Source organism: Passer montanus, unplaced genomic scaffold (genome assembly GCF_014805655.1).
Source record: "Passer montanus isolate IOZ18808 unplaced genomic scaffold, ASM1480565v1 scaffold10, whole genome shotgun sequence".
Taxonomy (NCBI): domain Eukaryota; kingdom Metazoa; phylum Chordata; class Aves; order Passeriformes; family Passeridae; genus Passer; species Passer montanus.
In genome coordinates, this window is record NW_024356505.1 from 10,263,499 (window position 1) to 10,284,643 (window position 21,145).

At 39.5% G+C, this 21,145-nt stretch overlaps 1 protein-coding gene across 3 annotated transcripts in view; it reads right to left on the minus strand.

Moving 5' to 3' along the window:
• Window positions 1-21,145, minus strand: part of CREB5 (cAMP responsive element binding protein 5) — a 261,523-nt gene that overhangs the window by 165,025 nt on the left and 75,353 nt on the right. For all 3 annotated transcript variants that reach the window (XM_039707200.1, XM_039707191.1, XM_039707209.1), the window contains one exon: window positions 10,885-11,057. In XM_039707200.1, coding sequence (XP_039563134.1) covers window positions 10,885-11,057 — 173 coding nt within the window. The remainder of the gene's footprint in view (window positions 1-10,884; window positions 11,058-21,145) is intronic.

A 21,145-nucleotide genomic window follows, 5' to 3' on the forward strand; every position in this document is an offset into this window, starting at 1 on the left:
ACATCCCATTCCTCAAAGCTGTTTTTGTCTTTGTCAATTTTCTACAGTTCTGTTACCAAGCACTGTTCTGTACCAGTAGAAATGTTCTCTCAAGTAATTTCCACTAGTGAACATATGAGCAATAACAAATGAGGTCCTTTAATTATTTCCAGGTTTTTCCAATAAGCAGTGTTGGCAACACAGCTCTTAGCTCTCTGTCCATCATACAAATAACAAGGCAAGGCCTGTAAACATGGCAGGGGTGTCTCTACTTTCCTGTTTGTCTAATGGACAAGCAGGAGGAGTAAGAAGGAAACGTATAACTCAGTGGTGAGGTTTTCTTGTCAACATGGGATAGTTTTTTTGGCTAGGAGTCATTTATCCATACATACATACACTGTCTTCAAGGACACAACTTACAGCTTCCCAACTTGGTAATAAGGAAAAATTGAACATTTCCAAGGATGCTTCTTCCAAAACAAAAACTGATCTTTTTCCCCCTTGAGGCTTGAAATGTGGTTTTGTGCTTTTGTTCTCAAACCCTGTTTTCTTTTATGTGTGGAGTTTTGCTTCCCTCTGCATTTATGGGTTCTGCTTGGGTCCAATATTGTTTCTAGCATTTGCTTTATAGGACTTAGGGCCCCACAACCCTTGATGTTGCATTAATGTGCAACAAAAAGCTCCATGCTACCAGGCTGTATACAGAAAAGGACCAGACTGGAAGGGACCCCAGCTTTCCCCACAGAGAAGTATAGTTTCACTTGATGGCTTCTGGAATGAACTTTGCCTGTTAGGTTTTATATAGATTTTGAATAAATCCTCTGAGTCACAGATTTCTTATTGGAACAATAGAACAATATAGAGGCCAGGGGAAAATTTGGAAGAAAGTGTGGATTTTCTTCCCTGTCCTGGAGCCCAGATTCCATATCTCTCTCCACATCCATTTCGTATGGCACAAAGGGAACTCAATGACTGAAGTAGCAACTTCCTTTGCTACTTCACAGTAGAAGTATTATTTTGCTTCTTATTTTATTTCCCTACAGATCAGAAAAAATTCAACAACACTCTACAACAACTCTCTTTCTTCTGTGGGCCTGGAACAGACTGCAAAGAAAGAATAAAATAAAACAGAATAAGAAGGAAATTAATTGTAAAGAGGGTAAAGTTTTCCACACAACTGTTCCATTTAGTGTATGCCAATTTGGTGTATGACAATTGTCATCTACAGACTGTAGATGTACTACGTACTGTCAGTCAGAACTTGGTAATCTACCTGTGCCATATAATCTCAGACAAAACCACTTGAAACATGCACAAATTGAGAAAAGTAATACAAGATCAGTTAAAATTTGGTTTCCTTTGGTTATCAGCTACAGTTAATATCTTCAGATATTGTATTTCAACCAGAATCAGTCGCCCACAACAGCCTGTTGAGCTTAACAGACTGTCTTGTCTGAATATTTAAAAACTATTGCTGCCTTTTGCCCACTTTCATTATGTTAATTTACATCTGGTGCCCAAAAAACTACATCAACAATTCACAGCAATAATGAATTCATGAAATCCAGCATGTCCAAAGAGAGATTCCTTCAGGCTCATTAAGTCAGCAGTTCATCTCCCCAGGGACATTTTCTAATAACAGCTCAAAAACACTTGCTGAAAACAAAAGCTTTAGCTCTGAGTATGTCAGGAAAGCTTTTTGCATGCAGCTCTGCCCAGAAGCTCCAGGAGACCACCACCATTCAGACCTGTGCATCTTTTGAACATCTTCCTGTGCAATACCTGAGACAGCCCTACTGCCTATTACAAGCCAGGGACACGCGGCATGAGAAACCACCTGTCAGAAAAGGAACCAGATATTCCACTGTTGCCAGCACCTCCTTGCAAAATGCTTGAAGGCTCTGAGGCCTTTCAAACAGCACCTTGTGGCTGAAATGCTGGCTGGTCACTCTCCAGATACCTGAGGGAACAGCCTGTCTGAGATGCAATGAGCAACATCTGTCATTCAAGGACTGAGGTAAAGGGGGAAGCTTCAGTGTTGGGTTGTATAAGTGCCCAGCTTCAGGTGTGAAAAGGGATGAGCAGCAAGCCCAACAAGCTGTCACTTAACCTGGAAACCCAATTCATTATGCTAAGAAACTTGTGCTCTCTATTTGTATTCTTTTTAGGTCATCTTACTCTCAACAGTGCAATCATCCTGTCTTTGCCTGGGAAATCACAGACAATTCTATAAAGCAGAGAACAAAGAGAAAAAACAAAGTTTAAAGATGTCCAAGCCCTTCATAAAATGCTTAATTATGGCAATGCTGAGAAGAATAACAGAACTCTAGACAAGCATTGAATGGCTCTCAAGGAAAATTGTGAATTCCTCAATATATACGATACCCAAAAATGTCATTTTGGACTTGAACTCACATCAAATATCTTTATGTCAAAACCACTATGAACTGAACTGCTTAGAACAACTATTCTGCTAGGATATCTGACTTCTAACCAGGTCTAGCAAATGTTAAGTTGCGTGAAGAAAACTTAAAAGATCAACAGCCATTGTTTTCATTAAAGAAATCATGTCATTAGAAGCACCACAAGTATTTCTGTGTAGGATCATTTGATACTAACCATGCTTTTTTTAAAAAAATCTCACCAAATCAGAGCAAGAGATTGGGAGACAGAAAAGTATAAAGAAGTAAAAAGAACAAACCAGAAACGTTAAAATGAACAATGAACACAGCTTTTTCCTGTATCACATATGTACATGTGTACATAACTTTTTAAAAAAAATCTCACCAAAACAGAGCAAGAGATTGGGAGATAGAAAAGTATAAAGAAGTAAAAAGCACAAACCAGAAACATTAAAAAAAAACAATGAACACAGCTTTTTCCTGTATCACATCTGTACATGTGTACATAATGCATTTCAATCTGTAGGGTTAAAAAAGAAGAATGCTACTTTGCGCCCTTACATTTACAGCACCAGGGAGCCTGGATCTTATAGTTAAAGAACTAGATAAAAGTAACATAATATTCAGAATTCCCCAGGAAGTACATTCAATTCTCTTAATACTGTCAAATAAGCTAGGGATTTGGATTTCACCCATTTTGAGAATTGTTCACTGCAAACATTTTATTACCTCACCAAGTTTTATGGACCCTATCAGAACAGCTGCGATTCACTTCACTTGCAGCAGAGGAAGCTGGTAATAGCTCAAAGATTGCCCCCTTCATTTCGTAAACCAATTAGGACCTGGATCCTACGACTGGAGCAACACAACCCCTTCTTTTACTGGCAAAATTCCACTTCATTTATGTGAGCCCAGAATAAACGTCTCTGTTCGCAGAACACAGATGCTCATAGCAGAAAATGTTTCTAAAACACACTTTTTAATTTGTTCCTTCTTCCAAGGAACACTTTTCCTGCACTCTCAATCTACCTGCAGGTTCTGTCTAGCCACCAGTTCCTTGCTCAACTCAGCAATTTTTTACTAAACATAGCTAAGAGAATTTAAATTTATGGTTTACTACATGGAACTTTGTTAGAGGGTCTCCAAAATGACAGATTTATTTAAATTACTTTTTTTCTTCTAAATCAAGCATAATTTCATTTTTGTAAAGAACTAATTTTGGTAATGTTGTCATCTTAGATTTACCCATGCCTTTGATTCATATTGTTGGCGTTTTGTTTTTTTTTGTTTTGTTTTTCGGTTGCTTTTTCTTTTTTCAAATGCGTATTTGGCCTGACCATAAGTATAAATAGAACCATATATATGCCTTAAATGGAACTGTACTGTACCATTGATTTTGAAAGTCATCAATTCGTAAAGAGGCCTACTTTTACAGGTGGTAAAATAGGATCCATACACTTTACACAAAGTCTGTAATTCCTGTGTTTTCCCTCAGGCACTTTCCTCTGAACTATTGTAATTGGTTTGCAGCCAGGTACCAGCATAGGAAAAAAAAAAAGAAAAATAAAAAAAAAAACACCCCAAAGTGTTAACACTTTATTAACTTATAGTGTGTTTTTATATTCCTTTGGAAGTATTCAAAAAAGACACTGGCAAGACAAATAATGTAAAATCAAGGCATTCTCTGTTAAGGACATCAGTGCCAATTCCTTTATTGAAACAGATACAGTCATAATTTCTTAGTGGGTAACTAATCTTTATCAGAATTCTTTGCACATAAAGGTCTTAATTTTTTACTCATTATAGCCATTGTGCCACCTCCAGCAAGCCTTTAAGCCCTTCTCTGAACTAAGATGGTGTAAGGCAGCACCCCAAAGCTTGCTGCTTCTCTGGAACCTGTGAATTAGTTGCTTAAATGAAAATAAATTTTTTAAAAAGCCTCACACCAAACAAAGTCTGTATTGTTTGAGTTAGTGTTTTACTGCAGCTTAGTTACCTGTCAAACAGGCTGACACTTGGATAAAACACACACTGGAATCATGCATCAGGGCATGTTAAGCACAAACCTGTGATGAAGAGCAGAGCTATGTGATTCGGCTGTGCAGAGCCCTAATGATCTTTTTCTGGTCTAGGGAAAGCTTGATTTGTCATATCAAACCCACTGCAATTCTGAGATCCTCTTCCATCCAAAAATGATTTTACATCTGTTTTAGTTCAAAGAGTCATATAAATCAGAAGCTCTGCCCATAAATTTTGATGACACCTTTAAAGAAGATTTATACAGTGCGTATTATATATATATATGGGAGGTATGTAAGAGATACCAGCCACTAAAATTAAGGAATCAATGCTAGATTCTCCAAGTTCTATATATCATATTTAAGTTCTATTTATGACTTTCTCTGATGTGAGAGCCAACCAATGCATATGAAAGCTCAGTATTTCTGTTCAGATAAAATTATGGGTGCAGTACATATTCTAACCTTGTTTTCCTGTCGTTCTTGTGTGGGACAAGCTTTTCAGGACAAAAACATTATGATCCATTTCTTAGAAATCACTTGCATGAGAACTGGCTTAGGCGTATTTTCACTGCCTATCTCAAACAACCATCAGGAGAGGGAGAGGGCTGGTTTCTTCTCATAACACGATACAATAATCCTAGTCAGAGCTAGTGGGCAGCAAGTCCTACAATATCCCTTACACTTTTTGGTTTTGGTGTTCTTGCTGTCAGAAAGCAACATTTCTAACAAACTTAAAGTAGAAAGTAGGAAGTGTAAAACATTGTGTTCATTAGGTTATTTATTCATCAAGACTATTTATTACCTGGCTAATGATCCTCCTTTCAGTCCCCCAAAAGTTACCTCGATATATGTCAGTATTTTCCAGCCCCTTCCTAGACCTTACAGAAAGGAAGAGTTTTTGAGAAGGCAGAGGAGTATATTCTTGAAGATAGAAGAGAGGTGTTGTGAACAACCACTGGTTTGTGCTGTGCCTGGCACACAGACTGGCACTGTTTGCTTTTTCTCTTCCTGACTCAGCAGTATGGGGAAAAATTGAGTCAGCAACTCCTGAACATACAACAGCAGAGGATGCTGGAGAGCAGACAGAGCTTCTAAATATCACAGACAGAGCAGCATGGTTCGGCCTGCAGGCCAATGTGTGGACCTGGGCAGCAGCTTGCTAAAAGGGATGAACAGCTCGAAAGGGTCCAGCTCATTTTCTCCCTCATCACCCTCTCTGTTAAGCTAAGCTATGAGACAACTTGTTCCTGGGAATGGGTCACCTGTAATAATTTCCTAAGTAATTCACCTGAGCTTCCCACTGACTTGTGGCTGCTGCTCACATGTGGCTTGATGGGGTTCCATATCAAGGTTGGCCAAGATCAGTGTGGTAGAAGAGACTACAGAAAACATGTCTTAGCATAGAGAGAGGAAAAATAAGCAGGGCCATTAAACAGGAATTAAAGCCCAACTTTTACTACAAAGACAGGAAAAAAAATTTGGACAGAATGACAGTGTCAGATGCTCTGTCTTCCCCTCCCCTTCCAGTGATCTCACTGCTGTTCTTACATGCTGCATAATCAAGGCTATGGAATGGACTTGATCAAGCCACTGAGTGGTCATTTGGTGTTTCATCCCTCACTGCACATTTCTTCTCATCTCACAACATACTGTGGAACTTCAGCTCGAATACATGAGTTGGAACAGAGGCTTTTATCACAGATTTCCTGGAAAGCGAACTAATCTTTGAATTTCATAAAAGCACATCATTCCATGGCCTCTTTGAAGCCACACACTCCACCAACTTACTAAGACTTTAAAGAGACAATTTTTCTTGGATGTACAAAGACCCTTCTCAGTCACTCGCCTATTCCAAGTGCCTTCCAGAGCTAGCTGCATTATGGAAGGGTTTCTGCCTGTGATTGTCTCTTACAGAAGCCTTTTCTGTTTTCTTGAGCTATAAAGGATGATAGCAGGATACTCTGAAAACTCAACCAACAGTTGCAGTCTCAGGTTTTGCTATGGTGAAACTGCTTTGCTTGCCACAGAGACAATCTGTCCTGAGACCCTCCAGTTAAGACTAAGAAGTTGGTTTTTTTTTCATTTTCCAAATGGCCAAGGTCACCAAACCTTTGTTAGTGCCACTACATGCATGGAGTAGTAATTTTTTGACTATTCCATTTCCTATGCCCTTTTGTTTCAAAGTCTTCAAACCCATGAAGAGATGAGGAACTGGAACCAGAGAGACACACGTGGCACCATGAAAGGCAAGAGAGAAGAACAGTAAGGCAATGCATAGATGTTAAATGAATGCTGCATGTGGGGACTGAAAGGCTGTTCTCCCATTGGTACCATGATTCTTCAGAACATCAAGGCACCAGAAGCATCTTCCAAGCTCCTTTTGTTGCTTTCTTCTACCTGCTTGCATTTCACCAAATGTGGTTGCAATTTTTCCCGTTTGATGCTGTGCCAGAAGACCATCTTATCTTGATTAAAATGCTCTACAACACTTTAAAAACAGATAATCTACATCACATGGTTAGTGTTCTATGTCCACTTTGGAGCCTGAGTTCACTGAAACTGGACTCACTCTCACTCTCCATTTACTACAATGTTAACCACTTGCTGCATCTGTGACAATCCTCCATCCTCCCATGCTCTTTATCAACTGCAGAGCTGTATGAGTGAGTTTCAAGCTGGAATAAATACTATTTATGTCCACCACTAGCTTGAAAAACTAGCTTGAAAGCAAGTTACCTTCTCTGTGAATGCTGTTAGGTTGCAGCTACCTACAGTAATTGATAGCCTGAAAAATACATCTTTCCTAGCCAAAGATGTATCCAGATAGAGCAACCACCATGCTGTGTTGTCACCAATTTGTCTGCCCAGAACTCTCTCACACACTGCTGTATATTCAGTCACAGAAAAAATGGAGTTCTTTTAAAAAGAAGACAAGCACTGCTATTGTACAGCCTAGTTCAGAGTCCCATATCTTGAGCTGATTCAGCTTATCTGCTTTTCTATACCTTTGACAAATGCATGTCTTATATCATTTTTTTCTTGCCTTCCTCCATGTGCCATACTGCTTTTCCTCCATGTATCTTATCTAGAAATGATGTGCTATTAATCAGCCAAAGACACCCTTCACTGCTAAGTGTTCCTCAACTGATTTTTCATCAGCACAAGTAGTTACTAGTTCCAGCATTCCTCCCACATGCTGAAGGCTTGGCTGGGAGGGAGGAGGGATGGCAAGGAGATGGTTAGAGACTGCCTCACCACATAAATACTGTCAGGGACCTTTATACCAACCTGCTAGCTTGCTGTAATGCTAATGTTGCTGTTTGTTCTCAACAAAAGGAACATGGTGGGAGGAAAGTGGGGCTGCACCCTGTCTTATTTTTTAAGTTAATAACCTTCATGCTCTTCCTTTTATCTGATTAATCTGGCTGGGTGCCTATTCAGTAGTAGCTGAAGCTTAATACCTAAAACAATGTGTGGATATACATTGTGCCAGTAAGGCTTGCCCAACAATGCACATTCTGTCATGTTTTCCCATGCCTTGTGTCAATATCTCATTTTATGTGCAAGCCCCCAGAGCAGGGGATAGGAAAAAAGAGAGGCATGGAGGGAGGGAGGGAGGGAGGGAGAGGCTTAGAGGGAGAGGGAGAAGAAAAAGAAGGAGAAATGAAAGTAGGGGAAAATTACACCCCTTGGGAACATCAGCTGCTACAAACTCGCCCACTCCTCACCATGAAACGAGCTGTGTGCGGGCACAGGTGGGTCCCATTCTCTGTTACTAGAACTCAGCCTACAAACAGGGGCTAAATGAAGACTTTCATTGCTGTTCCCTGTTTTCATTGGACCAAGGCCATCATAAACATTTGCAGGTGGCTTGGCCATAGTCTGACACTAAAATATTTGTGGTTGTGATAAAAATCAGAATATTGCTACAAGATGGTTCTATATAACCTTCAGGGCTAGATCCTTCTCTTACAGAACTCAGTGAGAGTTTTACCCAGTTTCTCTCTGCTGGTTTTATTGCTCATTAAAAGGCATTTTCCCTGGCACAATTCTTCATGGTAAAGACTCATCTACCCTTTGGGGCAAATTCAGATGATTTCTAAAAAAGGGAAACTCAACCAAAACCCACTGATTTGAGGTTCTCAGAACTTTGACTTGTTAAGTAGCTAAACAACTCAACTTTGCAAGGCTAAATCAAAATGACCAGACTTTGAAGACCTCAAATATTTTCTGAATTCATCTGGATTTTTTTTTTCAGTTGTTTAATACCAGAACCGTTGTCCAGTTTGTATTTCTCATGAATGAGTCGTGGATATAATTCTTAGCACATTTAGAAGGATAAGATGAAGATAAATGGAAATGACAAGATATGTTCTCTAAATAAGTAAAACAGACACCACAGGGAAAAGACTGAAGGAAAAGAAGACAAACAAGGATGGTCAACACTTTGGCAAGTAGAGGAAGTTGAACATACAGCAATTATCTCCTAGGACACACCATGAACAAAAAACAAAACCTCATAGGAAGAGGGAAGAATGGGGAACAGAGTACTCTGGAGGTCACACCATAAGTCTCATTCACACACCAACTCACACAGAGACAAAAATGCTGACAATTACCTCCCACGAAAGCAGCTTTAGACTCAGACTTAGGAAACATTTGTGTGATTCAGTCACAGGGAAGAATTAAGATATGTCATGACAAAGTTTCCCAAGTGAGACACACCACTGACTAGGAAAAGGCCTTTTTATCCTCAACCCCACCAACTTTGGAGATTCTAATCACCATGGCCCTGAACCAACACAAACCTAAAACCTGACTGACAGGGTCTTGCAAAACCACATACAGTTTTTTTCTCATTATATAGAAACAATTGTTTGGAAGCCAAGTACAGTCTTACATAAAACACCTCACCACTGAGTATTAAAAGTTGTTTGGGGTTTTTTTATGCTTTTAATTAGGATCATAATTACCACTAGACCTATTAAGTCACAATTTGAACAGGAGCTTAATCATCCTTAACGCAAATAATGGCATTAGTTAATGTTTTTCTTTCTAAAACTGAAAAAAACCCTGTTTCTCCCTCCCTCCCTCTCGCCCAGCCCCCTCTCTTTGAATAGAATGGGACATATATAAAACAACTTCGCTGGATTCACAGGTAAATGGTATTGCATGTGGAAGCAGCAAACACTGTGTTTTGACAAGATGTAACATACAGAGAGGGCACATCTATCAAATTGCTTTACGTGACCCATTCTACCAGATTTATATATTAAGAACCAAATCCTGAAATAGTAATAAAATGGAAAATAGAAGATCTTGGCCAAGAGCACAAAACTAGGGCAGCAGATGGAATCTGTGTTCTCTGCATGGCTGGGCAGCCCAGAGCTCAGTGCCATGGGCCATGCCAGCTACCATGGGAGATACAGAGCCTGTGGCCTACAGCAAGAATCTTGAAAGAAAAGTCAAGCATAACTAGAATTTCAGTTTTCAAAGCCAGGATTTCACTTTACAGTTTTATTTTGAAAAGACTGAAAGCTGATAATCAATTATTTAGGTAATGCTGGGGGACAGTGACTGCTTTTGCATATATCACTTAATTGATGTGACCAAATTACAAATGATAGATAATGAATCTATACTGCTGCTTCTTTCTTGGTCCACTAATAAATCTTTTTATCCATACATTTTCATGTATAACCCCGCCCCTGAATTCTCAGAGCTGGGTGATGAGAAACTGTACCCTCAAGCCATCGGGGCAGTTTCTGTACAATTAAAAACAAGTTATTGTGACTTATGAGGATCTCATACTCACTGGAAGTAACCAGGTGTAAACATATACTAAACATGGGTGGTTTTGCTTATACAGTTTTCCAGATATTAGCACTCAACTGGCATTCAAGCCAATACAATAAACATTCATACTGTCAATTTATGGTAATAAATATGGATCCATCATTACAAATTGAGCAGCTATTCACATTGTGCCAAACTCTATTTTTCTTGATGGTCTTTTTGCCTTCCAGCATTCCTCATTCAAACAGAGGACATAGGAAATAGCTCAATCCCATAGAAAATCCAGAATTGCCATTGAAGGAAGTTAAAGATCAGCTTCACAAAAACAGTTTTTCTTCCCAGAGCACTTATAGAAAAAACATGCACTATGATCATAAGAAGATTTAAAAAAAACCTGGATGCAGAAAGTAGGACTTTCCAGTAAGTACAGCATTCTGTCCTTTTTGAACCAGTGTGCCATATCTGGAGTAACCTGGACATTCCCCACAGCCTGCAACCTGTGCTGCAGGGGTCCTTGCTCATCCTGGCAGGTCAAGTGCACACTCTGTAATCTCAAAAACCTCTAGAACAACATCTGGGCCGGCATGCAGCTAGACCTTAAGAAGCATGAGGACATGAGGACAACATCTGGTCCTACAGGCACGAGCCAGAGAACCAGAGAAGTGAGAAAATGGAAAGGGACTCACCCAATCTGCCGATTTGTGGAAGGTGCTTGTGTAATGACAGAACTGGACTGTGGAGATGGCATGGCTTGTTGAATCACAACGCTGGTGTCATGGTTTGGCATCCTTGTGTTTGTCAGCTGGTGGGATCCAGGTCCTGCCATTGCTCCTCCAACTGTGTTATGCATGGAGATATTCTGTGAGATGAAGGGAAATGGGAGACAGCGGAAGAAAATGAAAATAAATAAATAAATAAATAAATAGATGTCTTATCTTGGTTTTCTGTTCTACAGGAATTCTACTAGGAAAATGAAAGTATCAACAACATGAAAAGTTACTGGCTCCTGGTACATCCCAAGTCAATAGATCTTGTTATAACCAACAACAATAAAGAAATGAAAAATAAATATTTACTTTCACGTGAAAAAATACCCACAGGTTGGGTAAAAATACCCACAGGTTGACTAATCACTCTTCTGTGATTCTGTCTTGTGATATATACTGGGGATATTTAGCACATATTTCTCCTAACTGAACATGATATGAGCACATGACACCTTGATTTACTGCATGGACTGTTTACTGTGTACTGCCTCTGCTTAGACTGACAAGCAAATCAAGTTTTACAGCCCCAGACTAACAAACAGTACATGGCACATCATGAAACAGCCATTTCTATTGGCCTCCATAGATTTTGTAGAGGAAAAATATCCCAGAGGCTTAGAACAACACTGTATTTCACCACATATAACCTTTGCTTCAGGTAACTCAGAGCTCTTAAAAAGTTCTTAAAAACAAAACAAAACAAAACAAAAGAAACAAACAAAAAAAAAACCCACCAGAAGTTCACAGATAACTCATATCTGCTGAGCAAACAACCAGTGAGAGACCAGGATGCTGCTAAGGAAGGAGCCATGGAATAGGACTTCTCTCCTGTTATGCCTGTACACACAACACACGCTGCTGCTAAACCGCAGGGTTTGACTTGGCCTGCCTTTAAAAACAAACAAAGCTCTCAAGCCAGAGATAAGCCACAATGTATACATATGAAAAATACGGTAACCTTAAGAGCATTATTTTTCCTATCAGGCATCAACGTGTGAATTGTTAGCAGCAAGAGGAAAAGAAACTTTCCATTGTCACCTCATGCTAGGCTGAGAAAAACAGGGACAAAAAACCCCTTATACACACACTGCCACTAAGACTCACACAAAGCACCTTCCTAACCACTGCAATACTCAGGATTAAAAAACAAAGTTCTATTTCATTCAAAATTCAAATTTATGAGTCCATTTGTCTAGGAAACATATGCAACCACAGCAAAATATTGGTAGACAAAGCCGGTGGGAAAGGAAACTCAGAGCTCTGATCAAATGTGGAAAACAGAAGAAGCACACATGTTGAATCCTAGACCTAAAGAAAGATTGTATTATGAGCCAAATAAAGAACTACCCCTCATGGAAAAAGAGAGCAAATAATTAGAGGACCCAAATTGAAGGCATTAGCTGTTATCCCCTTATCTCCCAATTTTATATATTTCATGTGATTTCCCAAAAGAGTGTGGACACAGGGATCTCTGTTTCTTTTACAGGAGTTGTTCCAGTCTTCATTAACACATGAAGAGGTAGAGGTGCTGCCTGCAGTTGAATGGTTACACCACCTCACCTTCAGTGAAGAGAACCCAGCTTTGAGTTCCTCTTACAGTAAATAATTTACACACTATTAATCAGGTCTAGAAGCTCCTTATTCTCTTAAGTATTCTCTTAAGGAGCATGAATTGCAAGAGGAAGTCAGACGAAAGACCTTAACTGTAATATTTCATAGCACAGAAGAATGTCATGACCATAAGGCAATAAACTTAGATATATGAAAACTTCTCCTAAAGAAGTTCTCCCTCACCTACCACATTCCTATTAAAATGTCACTTTTTCAACACATTACTGGTTTCTGATGAGAAGCCTGTTCAGTTTAAAAAATATATACATACAGCCAAATCTAGCTCAGGATTCAAACCTGGTTTTTTGGTCATGGCCAGATTTTGCAAAAACAGATTTAATATTTATCCGTGTGCAGTCAATATTTTAACACTGTCACTTCCTAAAGTGATTTCTAAAGGAACCATGTATGGTGCCATGAGTCTGCAAGGCCTGGAAATCGACAGGATGGAAATCTATCACAAGCCTTAGACAAGTGGTACCCTGGACTTTGTTGTACCATGGCAGGGCAGAACTTAAAGATTTAATATGAAATTCCTGTGCTCCTAAATTAGGTCTTTCCTTTCTCTTTTCCTTCTTTTTCAATTTTCTCCTATAACTACAGAGCTGTCTAGGGTACAAACAGATGAATTATGTTGGATATGGAAAATTTTGTTTGCCCGTAAGACATTGTAGTTGTTACCTAAAATGCATAAACTTCCAACAATGTTTCAAAATTTCATCAATTTCCAGTAAGCTACATCTTTTCAAAAAGTAGGTTGAATGTGTGATGCATGGAAAGTAAAAGCAGAGTGAAAGCCTGTCAAAGCTTTCAGATGTTCATTCTTCTCAGTAATGCAAGCACTGCTGTTGGGTAAGCGTATACCATGCTGCCAAGTGAAAGCCTAAGGTTTCCCAACAAAATGTCAAACTCAGCATGACTCTAACATTCATAAGAAAAGGATTTGGCAATCTGAGCATAATTTACATCAGTGAGATGCTTGTGAATCTACAGAGAAGTTCAAGGAAGTTCAAAGTTTAAGGGCAATAAGTATGCTCCGAAAGGCGGCAGGAAGGTACCGCGCAGTAGACCTGACACTAGGCCTAGCTGATCTCGCTGTATGCACCATGGCGTGCAGAATGACTCTGTACCACCAGCACAGCAAGGCTAGGCTCATTGCACGTGTGATGCAGCCAGTCTTCAGAACTCCCAAAATGGTTCCCCTGTTATGAGCTCTGGATCTGGATCTGGATGGGATATTAACAAGCTCCTTGCAGACTCAACTTTGGGCCCTTACAGGAAGAGGAAAAAATTCAGCAACATTGACTGAAACTGAGACCTGCACTTCATATATTGAATTGTTGTTTGGTTAAGTTGCTTCCAGCTCTACTTTTAAGGAATTCTTCATGTTCTTCTACTAGGCATCCATGAACATCATCTCCTTTGACTCCCCTTATCATTATGCTCCAGCTCTTAAGCCCATGGTAAAGATTATTTGATACTAGGTGTGGAGCTCCCAGCATTCCAGCTCGGAGAAGTCTACATGAGCAATGACACAGACCGAGCTCTCCCTCTGTTTTTATGTTCCCAAGACCCATCCATACTCTGAGAGAGTATGACAACCACACACACTTGGAGTTTTCTCAGGTATCTTCTCTACTGTGCCTAAGCATTAGAAGAGGGCATATGAACTTATCTTCATTATCTATTTTATTAAACTGAACCTAATTGTTCACACAGGGAGCAGGGCACCCATATGTCAGGAGCTCCAGAGACACAAAAGACATGCTCTTAAGATTAATTTTGTGAATCTTAACTAAGATCCAATATATGAAATGGAATTTGTGTCCTTTAGGACAAAGTTTTATCCTCACTAAAGTTTCCAGTCACTCCCAAGGAAGCAGAAACTAGGATTATAACACTGAAGAGCTTTTATAGAAATGCTCCCCTCACCCACGTGCTCATGCAGTACTCTCCATCAGTATTTAACAGTCAAACAAATAAACCTAAAAGCAACAAATCATATCCACAAACCACTTTTAAATCAACGTGTTCATTCTCAACCTTTCCAGATGCAAGAGGAAAGCATACAGATCATCATCATATTAACTTCTCCCCAGTTACACTTCATGGCCCATTTTAAATTCAGACTTTGAAGAAAACATTTGAGCATTTTTCTCCCACGTGCAACCATTTAAGTTTGGATAGACAACACACTTCTTTTTTCCTAAAGGCTAAAAACTTCTTGAAGTCATGCTTCCATGTTCTGGTGGAGAGGATTACACATCACTCCACAAGAACACACACCCTGTTGGCAAGCAAAGCAGAGAAATGACAGCTACACAAACACAAGCAAAATACACCCAGACAGTCACCAATTCCCCTAAATCCTGGTTCTTCCAGAGAAACACTCACCCATTTCACACAGCACCACCTCATATCGACCACCATCTACTGAACTCAAAGGATGAAGACAACCGATCCATCCTTCACGATCTACTGTAACATTCTGAGTTTCAGAGTTTGTTTGTGGTTTTAAACTATAAGATCTAGTTTCTGAACCAAAGTCTGTTTTTATTTTCCTACTCTTATCTTTTAACTGTGAGGCTTATGAAGAATTGTAAACACCAGTTTTACATGAACTGCAGACTATTCTGGATTGTTCTGTGTAAACTTTTAGATCAACAGAACTGTAACCTACAACCAATTGTACATAAAGGTATTTTGCAGGCTTTTATATAAATTCTCAAGTCAGAAGGTATTTTCCATTAAAAACGGAAATAAAATTGCAGTTAATTTAAACACAAACAAAACCATTTTTTGCACACATTTGTTTTATGTAAAATGTCATGTATCTATATTTTCCTGCACAGTAACTTAAAATATTTTCACATAGTTCAAGAAAAAGGCATCAACTTAAAAAAATAGAGAGATAATCAAATATACAACAGTACTTTAGAATTTATACAGCCTGTCCTCTCAATGAATATACTTTAACAAGAAAAAATATTCTAAGACAATGCACATTTAAATGGCAGCTTCATGGGTACTTTTAAGAAGTGCACAGCCATATCTTGCCTGATTACTGAGACCCTAACCATAATATATAAAAGACACATGAGTGGAAGCCTCAAGTGACACACTCACTCACTGCACATACTGCTTACACAGACTAAGAACCTGCCAGCTTAAAAACTTGGAAGGCATTGTTGTAAAGAAAATTATGCATTAAATGCGGCAAATAAAGGCAAATTTCAAAGTTATTTTAATCATGTATAATCTCCATCAAAATTACTGAGCCTCTATGAATTCTCTCCTGACAGAAGAAAAAGATAATCTCAAAACAAAAGTTAGCAAGTCTCCCCAGAAGCAGCACCAATTCATTTATTTTCTCTTGACTCAGAGCAGAGTGGAAGGAAAACACCCTCACACACCAGACCATCACAACTATTTCATATGCAACTGGCAGGCAAAATCTAAACCCTTATAAGCACAGAACTAAGCTAGCTGCCCACTCAGGGCCAGTCAACACAGATGAGGAACTAGGAAGAAACCAGAGATAAAAAATGAATTATGTTACTAATGCAATTGAAGGTTTACAGGAAAAGAAAGCCTACTATCAAGATTTAAATTTTAAAAAAAAAGTTCCATTATACAAGAGATGGGTGAGTGTAAATTTGGTGGAGACTGAAATGCAATACCTTTTCCTCTTTTTTTTAAACTGTAACATCTGTAGAGCTTTGAATGAGGAAAAGCACTAAACTGGAAAAAAAAGGACACAGAAAGAAACTGCTGGAAAATGCTGTGTAGTAACATTAAGCATAAGGACAAAGCACTATGAAGATCTCATTGAAGACCACTAAAATCCATTTAACTTCCCTACTTAGCAAGAGGTATGAAGTCACTGAGTGAGGCTGACACATAAAAACACAGAACTCATGCCAAAGGATCTATTCCTCAAAACATTTCAAAGAAAGGCAAATGCTCACTTAACAGCTACCTGATAAAAATGGCACATTACAAGAACCAGCAGGCATGATATATCCCAGAATGGGGAAAGACTCTTCCCTGCCCCCAAAGTCTCCCCCTAAACTGGACCCAGCCAGCTATCCACACCACGCTGGAGACTGAAAGGCCAGGAGCAGCATGGGTATATCTGACTTCTTGAACCCCAGGCACGGCTGCTCAGTCAAATGTTATCAACCTGATCTCCAAAGGGGTAAAAATGTAAAGAAAAATTAAACTCCTTACACAAGAATGACAAGTAATGATAGGCAGATGGGGAAAGAAGGGAAACATTGCTCTCACTGAAATCATAAAGCTTTGAATCTGTACTTATCAGTCTCAGCCACTGGTTTCCAATTTTTTGGATCACAGACCTCTGTCAACCCTCTGAATTTCACACAGAGCACTCTGTGCTCTTATCATAAATTGTGTAATTAAGGCAAGATGGTTCCACAGACCAGATGCAGATGACTTACCACAGCTTTGCGACCACCAGCAGTTCACAGACCAGAGTTAACTGCCACCCAAATACGGCACTGGAGCACCGTGACTAGAATTTATTGGCAAAAAAAGATAACATTTCCAAAGGTATCTATGAACTTCAGTTACCCTTGTCCTTTTTTCAAAATGTCTTCAGTTTTTGGAGCCTTAGACAATTACTGTTAATTAATAGATCAGACGTGTGCTGGGACTGGCAGGAGCTTTGCAAAATTTTATCCTAAATATCTGTGTTGGAACATGCAGGGGAACTTCTTTGTTGTTTTAAGTTAGGATGGATTATGCTTAAACATAGACATGCTGGCTGCTCCTCAAGAGGTACAAAACAAAACAACAAAAAATCATAAATAATCTTTTTATTCTTTCAATAGCTGATCGCATGTTATCAGAAAGGCTTTCTGAGATACACTGAGTGATGCAAGCCTCATCTGCTAATCTCCAGCAAACTACACAGCATGCTAAGCAGCGTGGCACAGGACACAGGACAGACATATGAAGTGCTAAGCCAGGTATAAGCCATCTCAAGGCTCTAGCAGTCACCACTGTAACTCAAAGTCCAAAGGGCCCATTTAAGCACTACTAATCCTCTTAAGGCTGCTGCCTGAAGGGTGACAGCCCTGCACAAAATCTCTGTAATGCTGCTGGTGCTGCAGGCCAAGCTCTTGCTGCCCCCACTGTGCCTCTGCCCCTCGGGCACCCAGGGAGCACTGTCACCTCCTCCGGTCCCTCCCTGGCACCTGCTGGGGCAAATGCCCATGAGCTGCTTCCAGGGGCAAGAGGAGCCTCCACGCCTGCCCCCCACTTTGGCTGCTCTGATAGCTAATGCTCTGACTCCTCTGATACTGTGAACAAAATGCAGGATACTTAGAATTTTTGGTCTTTTATCTTAATTTTTTTGACATGATCTAATTACAGTCATTCAGTGGTGCCCTCTAATTATCAGTCGAAATGAATACTGAAAGATGACCCTTGTCTTCCACAATTCCCTCCCCACTTCCCCCACTACCCTTCTCGTGCCCTTTACAGCATGTCTGTCCAGACTATGCTTGTAACACATGAAGCCTTCTTTACATACACAGTAAGTAATATATGGTGTACACCAGAGGTACCCATGATAAACCACTTACTAGAGCAAAGGAAAAGAAGTGATGTAAAGGAACACATTTTAAAGGGGAAGGAAACTTTGGAAGATTGGTTTCACCAGAGATTGAAAGGAAATAGCTTCTCTATGGGAAAAGATGACATCAGATTGCATGCTTATGTCTTGAAGTTTCCTACAGATATTTCCCATTTCTCCTCAGGGTTGCTTGTTTCATGCACAATTACTTGTCCAATACAGCCACTAAAGCAACACGGCACAAAGAGCTTCTTCTGTTCAACTAAAGATCAGTAGCACTAAGTGTGCAAAGCCCAGTTTGGGCCGCTCAGGGTGTTTTGCACTGCTAACACCACATCAACTCCTGCTAATTGGGAGGCTAAAAAACAGGGGAGCACAACTGGCTGCCTGGCTCTACCCAGTTCTCTCATTCTTTATGCAAAAGCTATAAACTGACTATTTCATTTCTTCTAAGTTGCCTATTGTGACATTTATAAACAGGAACCTGGCAGCATGTCAATGGTGCAAACTGATTTCCTTTTCTAAATACAATTTTAAAAAGCAAATAAACAAGGTTATGCCTGCTAATGAAACATTATATGCCATGCTGGAGCTAGTTTTTCTCAAATGTATTCTCTAGAGCAGATGGAACACCAATAAACACAAAACAACAAACCCTTTTATAAAAAGCATGTTTATAAGAAAATACATTCTCCATAGAACTCTGTCTAAGGCAAAACTGACTTATATCTGTAATGTTATCTCAGGGACAGAATTATGGTCCCATTAGATTGCTGTAAACAAGGGAGCTTGCCAGGCATTTCAAATGGAGGAGTGCTGCTAAAAAACATGAAAAGAAGAAAAAAATTTGCCAGGATACTTACTAGGTGTAATTCCTAAAGGCCTTAGTTGAAATAAGGCCTTATTGTGGTAAAACCTGTATAGACACATTGAGAGACAACAATTGCCCACAAGCCTCAGAGTCCAGAGACAAAACAAGGAAAGAGGAAAGAAGAAAAAGAGAAAGTGATTTGTTCAGCCAAATATCAGGACTCAATGCAAGGGCTCTTTTCTACAAGTCCAGTGCCTTGTCCTTTACTTTGCACCGTTTCCTTGCATCTAGTACTTATCTATGAATTGAAAAGACCAAAAAAGGTTAAATAAATAGATAAAAATTCAAAGAAACAGAATTATAAGCTCTACTTGAGTTTTTTCCAGAACTATCATTTCATTTCTGTAAATCAGACAGAGTGCATATACTAAGTGGGTACTCAAAGAACCTTCTCATAGTAGGTACATGTCAACTTTTGCAGGACAAGCAATTAGACATCCAAAAGCAGCTGCCAGATCTGGAGGCCAGTCAGAGGGTAGTTGAAAACCTGGCTTTCCTTTCTTTATTGTAAGGAGTTTTGTTTTTATCCATCATGAAACAGAAAGCTGGGAGGGGGAGGGCGGCACTCCTCCAGGAATTGCTTTAAACAAGCCTTTGATACTGCTAACTGAAGGCACTAGGCTTTTCAACATTATGCAAACCATTTATAATCTGTTAATAGCAAATTCACAGAGACAGCACTTTGGCATCTAAATTTGTTGTATTTTATTTAAAGCTTCTTTGAAATTCTCATCATTGATTTCACTGGCATAAGTTATTGGCATCATGCATGAGTTACAGCCCTGGCTGTTGACTGCACTCAATGACCAGAACATTTTTTAGACAGAGCAGTTGGTAAAGAGAGCAAGGATGGTAGCAACAAAACAGCCAGTGATTTTCCATTCAGACATTTTCAAGCAGAAAACCAGCAGGTTAAACTTTTCTGCTAGGAAGTCAAGTGGAAGTGCTGCTACCCCGGTAATAAAATGCATCTCCTAAATATTCTGTTACCACCAACCCACTGTGCCAGCTGTGTTGGGGCAGGCAGGCTAGTACTACATGGGCACTCAAACAAAAGGCTGGGAAAGGTCCAGGAGTGAAGGTTAATGGTGGTCTCAAAAAGACCCAGACAAACCATTTACAATATAACAAGAGATCATAGGTTTAACCAGTGAAGTGGGTTTTCAAGTGAGCTGGTAGGAAAATAATCTTGATCAGTGAAAATCATAAAAGGAACACTGAGATGTCAAGTCAGGATCAAGTTAATTCACCAGGTCTCCTGGGAAGTAATCACAAATGCAATCATGCAGTTTTGCAGGATCCACAATCGCTTAAATTGATTTTAGGTTGATGCTTTGAGAGCTAGTTTAGTTTAGATCTTGAACTGAAGAAACTTAAATAAAATTAAATACATAATTTGGAAGCATTCAGAAAAAAATTAATAACCTTTGTAGCCAGAAAAATTAAAAAGGGTAGGGTTTAAAAAGCCAAACATAGTGTCTACTGAAGGCAAAAATGTTAAAGGAAGTTCACTTCTACTGCGTACAGCAAGGGCTACTGACAGAGATTACAGGAAAGTGTCCTCTGAATCCTCAAAGCTGGTAAGCAGTCTGGTTAAGGAGAAGCAGCCCTTGTCCACCTCTGCCTTGGTTTCAGCAGGTGACAGAAAGGCAGGGGAAAAAAAAATAAGTAAGACTAGGAGAATAAACATGCTTGGAAGAAAGATGTGGTCCTTCTGCAAGAAGCAGAGTTTCATCCACTGATGAAGGCGTGTGACTTAATCTTACACAAAGGTGGAGATGTCTAGAAGAAGAGCTATTGTAATTGGGAAAAAGAACAAGTAAGCAAGCTGGTATGTAGCTTGGACATACAACTTCATGGGATGGAGACAGAAGAAAAAGATCAGAAATATAATTCCTTGGACAGAACAAACATGTTTTGCAGGTTAGGTAGGCTGGGAACTGCACAGCCATCCTTTTCCTCACCCTGGTACAGATTTACTGCATGATTTTGGTCAAATTACTTCAAATTCTTCTGCCTTACATGTAAATTAGGACAAAGACCTTCAACAGCTACACAGTGCTTGGAACTGACAAGAAGGGAATAGCTTTTAGAGAAAA